The sequence below is a fragment of the Rhamphochromis sp. 'chilingali' genome (genome assembly GCF_963969265.1).
Source record: "Rhamphochromis sp. 'chilingali' genome assembly, chromosome: 15".
NCBI lineage: Eukaryota > Metazoa > Chordata > Actinopteri > Cichliformes > Cichlidae > Rhamphochromis > Rhamphochromis sp. 'chilingali'.
In genome coordinates this window covers 26,270,953-26,281,350 of record NC_137942.1, presented here as the reverse complement: position 1 = coordinate 26,281,350, position 10,398 = coordinate 26,270,953, and the positions used below count along the sequence as shown (strand labels likewise).

General features: G+C 42.5%; 1 protein-coding gene across 2 annotated transcripts; it reads left to right on the top strand.

Moving 5' to 3' along the window:
* Positions 1-167: 167 nt before the first annotated feature.
* Positions 168-10,108, top strand: LOC308411749 (epithelial membrane protein 1). Of its 2 annotated transcripts, none has more exons than XM_080905766.1 (5): positions 168-316; positions 7,150-7,237; positions 7,783-7,891; positions 8,592-8,732; positions 8,845-10,108. In XM_080905766.1, exons 2-5 carry the CDS (start codon positions 7,160-7,162, stop codon positions 9,009-9,011), a joined length of 495 nt encoding a protein of 164 aa, XP_080761892.1. In that variant the 5' UTR covers positions 168-316; positions 7,150-7,159; the 3' UTR covers positions 9,012-10,108. The 2 variants fall into 2 exon arrangements, with proteins under 2 accessions (XP_080761892.1, XP_080761891.1); XM_080905765.1 differs by lacking the exon at positions 168-316 and adding an exon at positions 5,457-5,626.
* Positions 10,109-10,398: the final 290 nt, after the last annotated feature.

Below are 10,398 nucleotides of genomic sequence, written 5' to 3'. Positions count from 1 at the left end.
CTGGCCCCTTTGGACCAACTGTGCATCATTTAAACACCACAGGCTGCCTGATTATTGCCGCCCACCATGTCCATCTCTTTATAACCACACCGTGCTTATCTTCTCCTGGCTGCTTCCAAACAGGACAACACACCACACCGTAACGGTGGGTTCACTGTAGTCAAATGGCCCCCACAGTCACCAGGTGTGGTTTAACAGGAGATTCACATCATGGATGTCCAGCAGCTGTGTGACGCTGTCATGTCAACATGGATCAAAATCTCTGAGGAATGTTTCCAGCACTTCATCGAATCTATGCCACGAAGAATTAAAGCAGGTATGAAGGCAAAAATGGGGTCCAACCTGGTACTAGTAAGGTAGCAAGCTAAGGTTTGGTATGATTTGTATATAAAAAAGAAATAGTTCGTATTAAAAATCCTGAAACCTTTTGAGCTGTTTATGTCAGTAGATGCTAACACTGTGTACAGCTGTGTGTCGGGTATGAAGACTAACACCTTATTATAGTGTAACTTTGCTTAAATGGTAACATGTATTTTAAAATTGAAAAACTGGGGCCAGTTTTGTAAAACAATGGTTATTTTTGTCCATATTTATCAGGTCTTAGAGAAAAAGAACACCTGATTAAAAAGTAGTGTCGTAAATAATATGAATTAACCCACTTTTTTACATCACAGGTGTTACCCTGCTGCTCATTTTGGTTCCTAAATGAACGGTATCTTAAATGTCTTTGTCTAAAGAAAGACTTTTTAAAAAAAAGTTTTACTGGAAACTGAAACTGATGACCATCTCGCCCCAGAGCAGCAGAGAAAAGGAGGGTGGGAATGGAAACTCTGTGTGTTGGTGTGTTTCTCTGTCTGTGAGTAACTCCCTTAGAAGTTGATTAATTTGGAGTACAGTTTGTTCATATTTGCTTTTCTCAAGATGCTCTGCTCACATATCCCTGTGCTTATAAACGCTTTTATGTACATGTGACTGAGCGAGCGGCTCACGCCTTGGCTGACATGCCTGTTCCGGGGCTTTTCATCAGAACCAGTCTGGTGACACCGGGAGCAGAGATAAGGGTGATGGTGTACTTTTGAAATTACACAATTGCCCCTTGGCAAATCAAGAGTTTCAACATCAATTTTTTTTCTGGCCCCTTCGTTCACTCTGGCTTCTTCCAAGGAATCCCAGTCACTGTTTTTATAGGAGAGGTTTAGAAATCTCAGAGCAGGGTGTGACATATTGTGAGATGGAACAGGAATGAGGCGAGTGAGACGCTAACCACAGACAGAGAGCTTTACTATTGTGTAAATACGCCAGCGACTTGGCTGTGGTCAGGCTCACTGTGTTGGCATGTAGGCACCGCTGGGATGGCTTTGTTTCACACGGTCGTGTCGAAATCTTCCCTCACTCCTCGCTCCTAACAGCCACCTTCATTAAAGGATTTTGACGTTGCCCAACCAAAACGTAGCGATCTGCTCTTTTGTACGCCTTGTTCAGGCATCCGCATCACGTGGCTGGGCTGTATCTGAGGCTCGTCTCCAAACATTTTAACATGTGTCAAAGTGATAAATGATTAGCAATACCAGTGCCGCAAACAGCTGCTAAATCAAAAATGCAGGGCTTAGCTCAAGGCTTCAAGGTGAGACAGGTAATCCATGATTGAGAAGCCCTTGTCTTGGTCGGTCTCGTGGCTCATTTGCAGTAATGTGTGTTCCTGCGATTGTTGCAGAGCAGATTGAGTTCTGCTTTTCAGCTCTTTAATGAACCCAACAGTGTGCAATAAACTGAAATTGGACCGCCATGAATGAGCATACGCTGGGGAGGAATCAGTATTAGTACAACACTGTCGATCACACAGTATGACGGCTGTTTTGAGTGATCCAGCACGACAAAGGGCTGTGTGTTGAGCAAGCCACCTGATTGGTTCTCCTTTAACAGTTATGGAGGCACATGATTTGTCGACTTGTGTTTGGATCTGAGAAATCTGCCGTGGCTACGCTCCGACCCCCCCCCCCTCCCCACCCCTCCTGCTGCATGCACAACTGCGGTGTGCAAAACACCCGCTAAGTTTTTCACTCTGAAAAAAAATGATAGCTGACTGATGCATGACTCATGGCAATTTCCTCTCCTAAAATTACACCGAGAACTTAAAAAAAAAGGGGGGCTGGCATGATTCTTGCATAACTGATGTGGCAAAAAAACAAAGAAAGCATTCATTTTGTTTTGTTTTGGGGCTTTTTTCCTCAAACTCCCAACACTTTTCTAATATTATGGCGAGATGAACAGGCTGAAGGGAGTGGCCTGTCGCGCTGAATAGAACATTGCAAACCTGAGCTTAACTTCGCTGCAAGGTGGGGTCGACACGCCCAGAACAGGAGCAGGCCCAACCGCATTCTCCTCTCACAGCTTTGTCTTCTCCTTTCTCCTCCTGTTTTCTTCAGCCAATATCACTTTTTTTCTGATTGTATATTTTAAGCAGTTGCAGTTTTTTATCTGAAGTCACATTGCACAAATTACAGGACTTGATATGATCACATGCACCGATCTCCCAGCTTTCCCACAGAGGATGTTTGGCGTACATTGCTGGATGATGTATGCAACTGCATTCTAAAACCTGAAGTGCGCAATTTCAACGGACTCGGATGCTTTCCCATAGGGCGGGACGTGGAACGTTAGGTCACGTGACCGAGGCGCGGCATCAGAAATAGAGAGTGTTGAAAGAGTGAGTGAATGAATGAAAGACCACTCATTCATCTGAAGGCTTCTGTAGTCTTGATTCTGCTCTTGTCATACTAAAGAACAATGTGAGACAACAGTGTTTTGTATGGAAGCATGCTTGTGTGCGTGCTTTCATGTTATGAGCCACACAGTGAGCCCTGCTGTGACCTCGAGCAGCCTCTGCTCTGGTCTGCAAGTGTGCTATTATCCTGCTGGCTCATACCTGAGGCCGAGGTAGCCTAATACGACGCTAACTCACCGCCAAGCTTTTGACTCAGAAATGTTGTTAGCCATACTTTAATTCTCAGCAGAAGCAAACAAGTGATCTCAGCCTCCCAGTCCACACACAGATTATTTTTGGATGCTTCATCTACATTGTGTTTGACTTTCCTACCTACTTGCATCTGTTGTTATTTTTGTCATCAAATTAGTTTTTTTCAGGAAGTGCCACCTTCCACTTCCTTCTGCTGCAAACCTTGTTTAAAGATCAAAATGTCCAAATGGTCAGAGATATAATCAGTAGACTAAATGATCACACGCAGAATACTCTATCAATTTTGCTGCTCATCAGCTCGTCTTTATCCTCGCCATATGCCCTTACACTTGCTGCAGTTGCCTAGTGACCGAATTCAAACTTTGAACTAGTCTCCGCCTCTCGTGCTTCCGCGCGGTTGACATCATCGTGCTTTACTGTAAGTTCACCTGTCATAGGGATTTACAATGCAAGTGGCATTTCAAGTTCTAACTGTGTGGGAACAATTTACACAAATTTAAAATGAGCTAAAATTAAAATATGATGACATTTCATACTCAAAAAGTCGAAGGCACTCGTTGCTGTGATGTCAGCGACTCTTTTAAAAAGAGGAACTTGTGGCTACAATTCATATTTCTTTTTCTGAGTTAGTCACACTAGACTTGGTGGCTCACATGGAAACAGCATGACTGTTGTATAGCGTAGTCGTCCGGTGCTCCATGAAGCTTCTGCTCTTAATGTGCAGCTTCTTGCAGCAGCATCTATATTTGTAGCTTTGTCTACTGTTGTGTGTAAGCCTTTGTTATTCACACATTAGCTCTATTGCCCATTGAACTTGCACACTCATACACTACACACAGAGCAAAACAGTTACAACAGAGCTTAACAAATCCAGGTCAAATTAGTTTTTGTTTTTTTTGTAGATGTCAGAAATCACAGAGTATTATCCTCATACTCTGTGAAGCAGACAGCATCTATTTTCACACCACCAACTTGGACAACTAACTAACATGTTTCAACTTGATTGGTTAATAGAGGCATACAACCACGATGTGGAAATTCTAGTTTTTCTAATTCGGTCTTCGCCTCTTACTGTGTCCATTACTGTGAGGGAAAACAGGATGTAGAGTGTAACTGCTGTTAGATGTAGTTATGAGGCTCTGACACCAGCACGCTGCATTGTTAATGTTTGATTTGCTGTGGGTTGTGTAACACATTTTAGGCCGTAATGAAATAGTTTATGATGATATGGACTGATCGCCTTTGAAAGGAAACCTGTCATGCTCAACTTCAGCTTCAAATTCTTATTCTTTGACTCAAACTAGGGTGGCTTCAGCATGAGTCACAAGTAGAACGGTTTCCCCTCGTAAACAGAAGGTGGGTCGGGATACGGCTGTCACAACTGAGATGATGTGTACCTGAGATAAGAAATCTACTTATTATGATTATCTATGAAATCCTGTGATTTCATAGTGTTAAACTTTAATTTAACTACAGTGAAACTTGAGAACTGCTTCGCCCTATCATGATTTCAAGCATGGGGAGAACATGCAAACTCGACACATGACCTATATCTGGGGTTGAACCCAGGGCCAGCGCTAACCACTGAACTGCCATGCTGCTAGGCTCATTCAAAGGCTCACAAGGATGCTTACACATACCCCGATCCCATACGTCCACTATTCCTACAGTACACACAGCCTGCATGGCACTGAAAATGAGGACAAGCCTAATAGATTCCCTCTGTAAGGTTCTTCCTGTGAGTAATCTGTGCGATCTGCTAAAGAAGCAGATGACTTTGACTCACTGGAGTCATTGGGAGAACCTCAATCATCAGCAGGAACAGACGAGTAATAATAAGTAATAACTAATGAACTTCGAGCGGCGTGAAATACCTCACTGCCACCCTACTTTCTGCAAAGAACCTCCTCCCCCTTTTCTGCTCCATCTTTTTCACTTAAGCAACGAGCTGCACTCGTTTGGGCCTCCAGCTATTTTTCCCTCGATGGCAAGCACCAACATTCCTTTATCCTGAAACCTCTTCCTCTGTAACAAAAGCTGGAAAAGGCGAATGGCAGTGATTAGGGAGAAACAATAAATTCAGTTATGTGTGTTTGTGTGCGTCTGCGCAGCTAAGTTATGATTGTTGGTACATAACATACACACACTAGTAACAATGTGATTGTGTTTTGGGTGGTTACAGTCTGCTGCCATGGCAACATGCGTAAAATCACTTTCCAAGGCTTTAACACACCCCCCCCCCCCCCCCCCCCCCCCCCCGCTTTTCCCACATAATGTCAGTGAATCATCACGTGTGTCCTCACAGAGAAAATCACCACCATCAGCTGAGTGACAAAGGCAAAACACACCAAACACAGAGAAACTAAGTGTCCGTTTGAGCGTTGGTATGTGTACACATAGAGAGAGAGGGAGGGTGGGACGATGAGTGAAGAGTCGAGGAGGAAGAGACGGGACAGAAAGAAAAAGGGGCAGAGATTATGTGATCAAGTCAGCAAGAGGCTTGTCCTGGGTGTGGACTTAAAAAGAGGGCAGGGTAAAATAGTGGGCAGATTGAGTAGAACTTGTGTTTGTACATTTGGACACAGTCTGAAATCGGTGTCTTTGAGAGCAGGAGGAATTAGACTTGAAGAGACAAACAGCCACCTAACAGTAAGTCAAAGCTTCTTCTTCTTCTTTTGCTTCTTTTCTACAGGTGTTTCATCAAGCTTGAGTGATGTTTGAATAGAAGCTTGTTTTGTAGTTTTGCATTAATGTTTTGGGGGGGTTTTTTTCCATTGGAAGATAAGAAAATCTAATGATAAAAAAGGCTAAAGTGTGGAGACGTGTGTGTCTGTGCATCTGTGAAGTAGAGCCTGTTTACCTTTCTTTGCTCTACCGTTAAAGCAACTTGTTCCTCACCAGGTTTTGCTCCAGTCTCAGTTCCTGCATCAGGACTTGTGGTTTTGCTACATTCTCAGATCTTGCCCCAAACAAATGTGGTCTATTTTGTGTATGGAAAATATGCTAGATTCAGATTTAGTCGGGGGGAAAGCCCACAGGAGCAGTCAACATGTCTTCTTTGATCAAAGTGCTCAGTGTGCGTGTTTTAAATGAAAGCATCAGCTTTAACTTTGTTGTTATTGTTGTTGTTTATCTGCTCACAGCTTTTTTTCATTAAAGTTTGGTCCTTCTTTCTGTATTTGCGTTCTCTGCCTTCAGGCTGAGCCGCAGAGCCAATATTTGCCTTCGCTGTCACTAGATTGGAAGTGGGCAAAACGTGGGAAATTACTTTGCGGGGATGTGCCAGTATGTGTGATCACAGTGCGCGAGCCCCCCTCCCCTTTTCTTTTTGTATACGTGCGTGGTTGCGTATGAAAGTAAGGGAACTGGCGGGCGTGTGAAGCGTGTATGAGGACCCATCCCATGAACACTCCTTTACCAGCCCAGAGAACCAGCGCATTCCAGATGTGCCTCTTTCTCTGGTCACACCCAGAGCAGCCTTATTGTTAGCTACAGCCAAACATAGCTCTTGTATACATTAGATTAGCAAATTCTAAACTAACTGATATCTCATGGGCGGGGTCATCTTTTTTGACTAATCAGTCAGGGGGAACAGTTTTTAAAGCTAGGCTTAAGTTTATTTTTTAAGTCGGGAGATATCGAGCGGTCCGATTCAGACTAAAGGGATCAGGTGTGGAGCATCAAGGTGCAGAGAACAGAGTGTAGTCTCTACAGTTATTTTAGGGAGTGGCAGGTTCCTCCACTGTAATCACCATGCCCTGAGACAAGCCTAAACTCATCTGCCTGTCATGAACTTTCCTCCACAGTTGTCTCTATACCAGAGGTATCTGCTTTCCCAGGGATACACTGATTTTGTTTGAAACACAATTGCCCATCAGCACCTCTGATTCTTTTACTGGGAGCCGTAAACCAGGGTAATTAGACGTTAAGAAGCCACGCCCTGAGCGGGTGCCAGGTTTGGGCCTAGCTTTGGTGCACTGAATGCGTGCGTTCATGAGGATGTGTGTGCGCGCGCACACACTTGGGACTCGCACGAAAGGCTTCCTTTACTAAAGAAAAACCAAACAACACAATGAGTTAGCTGTAGGCCACGCTTGACTGTTCCCTCCTAGTCTGCTTGGTTTATTTTACTCGCCCTGTTACATGTTAAAGTTGTGCCTTCCTCTCTGCAGCACAGTCATCATGCTGATTCTCCTCGCCGCCATCTTTGTTCTCCACATCGCCTGCATCATCATCCTCCTGACAGCCACTATTGACAATGTAAGTGCAATTCTTGTTATCCGTGTATAGACTTCTTCCATGCTCAAGGCATAATTGCCCCAGCATTGCTGCTGGCCTCCTGCCTTAGCTTCAGGCCTTGTGCATCTCTGACATGATGGATGGGCAAAGAGTTGAGACTGATTCATCTGTTGAGGAATTCATTCCTTCTCGGCGTGCGGCCAGCTGTTCTTCTGGATGGCCACATGTTTGACATTTCTGTGCGATATATGGTGACGAGCTCTGTGTCATTACCCCATACCGCTGAGCGTCTTACCCAGATACGTCACACAAGTACGGATACCTATATGCGAGTCTCACCTGCGTTGCAGCCACTGTTGCATACCTGAGTGAGATTTGTCTCAGTTAAAGGAACGAGTGAATTCCTTCTTCATATTGTCATAATTTCCCCCTGCAAATGCACACCATAACTGCTGCTGCAGTATCTACCTGTTTAATTTCCACTCATACTGATTCACCGCTTTTACTTTAGCACACAAGAATTCTGTTAATATTTTTGCAAATATTGTCTTTGTCTTCCCCGTCAGGCCTGGTGGGTCATCTCAGCCGGAAACATGCCCACTGATATATGGGCCCGCTGGGTTTTCGTGAATAACTCATGGCATTCTGTTGATCTTCCACCAAACTACCCAGAGAGTAAGAGAACATGTTTCCATGCTTGCACCTCTCAGTGTTACGTTTTCGTATGTGTAGAATCAAAGTAAGAGATTAGTAATAGTTTGATGCTATGACATGTAGCTGGTCAGTTGTGTTAAGCAGAGCTGCACAGGCACAGTTAGATGCACAAACACACTGTGACTGCATTGTGATTTTAAACAGTGATGCTCCATTTATAAGGGAAGACAACTAAGATTTAAATATATATACAGTGCATTCTGTTAAGAGTACTATCTGATACAATACTTTGGGGCCTGGAGCTCACACATTAAATATAACACCTATTTTAAGCATTGAGAGTTGAATCCAGGAACATGCTTTTTATCTGCATCATTTGGTGGGACACACAATGAGTTTACACTCACCCAAATTCTGTATTATTTGCATTGCAAATGAAGACTTTTTCCTAATCCTTTGGTATGCAGTTATTGCCTTGAGTCAAACATACAAGACTGTTTTAGCTGTTTGTGATCAGCGTCTTTTTACCATAAAGCATTTGGCGTGTTTGAACATAATGTTCCTGCCTGTCAGCATTGCAACTGTGTCTGAGATTTTCAAAGGTTCAATGTGACTGCAGTGCTGCCGTTTCCAGGGAGTGTCCTTAAGCTATTACACCCCCCACACCCTTTCACACACTCTGTATCTTCATTGCGTTTGCTCTCTCTGGCTCCGCCTGCAGGTTACCTCCAAGCAGTGCAGGCCAGCTCAGTGCTAGCTTGTATATTCTCCATCATTGGAATCTTCGTATTTGTGGCTCAACTCTTCACCCTCCCCAAAGGACAGAGGTTCCTCGTCTCTGGTGTCTTTCAGTTCCTTGCCTGTGAGTATTTCTTTTTTCTCTTATGTTTTATTCCTTTCACTGAGGGTGTTTCTCTCTGTATGACATCCGCTGATGTGCATCTTCACTCGTCTCCATGTTTCCTTCACTTCAGGCCTGTGCATCATGATCGCAGCCTCCATCTACACAGACCTCTTCCATACTAATGAACAAAGTCTGGGTAGTTACGGCCATTGCTTCATTTTGGCGTGGATCGCCTTCGCTCTCACATTCCTGTCCTCCATCATTTACTTCGTGCTACGCAAGAAGACTGCGGAGTAGCTCCAGAATTCAAACCTGGAACCCTTAACTGAATCTGCTCTTCCAGCTAAAATCTGGCTTTAATTACAGTGTGTGGTCTGTGTTTACATGTATCTGTTTTGGACATCAGATTTGAGCTGCTAGTGTATTTTCAGCTATAGATATAGTAGATCTGCTGATCCTCCTCAAATACATACTGGTGTTTAACTGAGCCTGCTTTCAGATAATCGGAGTTTCGGGCTTATTTCTGCAGGCTCAGTCGATCACAGCTGTATTTGAGTGTATTTCCAGCCCAGAGTGGGGCTGGATTTATTGAGGGCATCTAATGATAAACAATCCTTTATTTTTTTTAATTACATAAAAAAAGGCCTTAATGTTTATAAGATGCTATCATAGACTAAGACCTATTAATATCCCTCTATTATAAAAAAAAAAAACAGTTTGTAATGTACATTTATAATATGGAAATGGGTGAGTTTTATTGTTTAGATTTTTTTTTGTTGTTAGTTTATTGATTTTTAATTTTTAATTTGCCCTTGTATTACTTCATACAGTGTGCCACTGAATAAACAGAGTGAAAACATAATGCAATCAACCCGTAGCTAATCTGTTTGAAGTCTTACATAATATATAAAAATATAATAAGACTATACAAAGATATACGGTGGAAAGCCGATATTATGATGCTGCTGAGGTTGTGCTGTAATTGTTTGTAATTGGGAAGACACCAAATCAAACCCTGGAGATACAGTTTAATACTAAATGTAAAGGCAAAATGAATTTACTTTGTTTCAGCGTGAAACACATAAAAGCCTTTTGGTTACGTTCTCATGGAGTGTTTGAAAGTTGCCATTTTACATAACTCAAAGACTCAGCTGTCTTTTCTGGTTGTAAATGTAATCACATTAGTTTCTAAAAGCATAGATTCGATCACCCAGATTAAACCTGCTTCCACACTGAAAGGCAACTGGCTTTACTCTTGGTGTATGAGATGTAGTGTGTAAATATAATTTGTTTCCCATGACGCTCTGTATGCTCTTGTTTATTTTTGCTACCTTTGTACGTCATGATGAATGACACTGACGGTGATTTTTACTATATTAAAACGTGAATTTCAATCAGTTATTGGAGGTGTTTTTATTTTTCTTCTCCAGTTGTCATGACATGGATTTCTTAATTAACTACACTGGCTCACAAAGTGAAGGTTGATATACATTTTATACATAATGAGGAGTTTCTGTGTTATGCTCAGTCTTTATCCACATGTTCTTCATTTAAATAACAGACATTGCAGATTGTAAATAACAAATGAATACACTGGTTTATGAATCACTAAAATGTTATTTTCTAACAAAAGCAGTCCAAAGGAAACACATCAAATGTTAAAATTTTATTATGTTCTAAAAAA

Excerpts from the sequence above, each read along its gene's own strand:
- LOC308411749 (XM_080905766.1), top strand. The coding sequence starts at position 7,160 with ATGCTGATTCTCCTCGCCGCCATCTTTGTTCTCCACATCGCCTGCATC. Across the intron at positions 7,892-8,591 it reads TCCACCAAACTACCCAGAGA|GTTACCTCCAAGCAGTGCAG; the intron begins GTAAGAGAACAT and ends CTCCGCCTGCAG. Across the intron at positions 8,733-8,844 it reads TGTCTTTCAGTTCCTTGCCT|GCCTGTGCATCATGATCGCA; the intron begins GTGAGTATTTCT and ends CCTTCACTTCAG.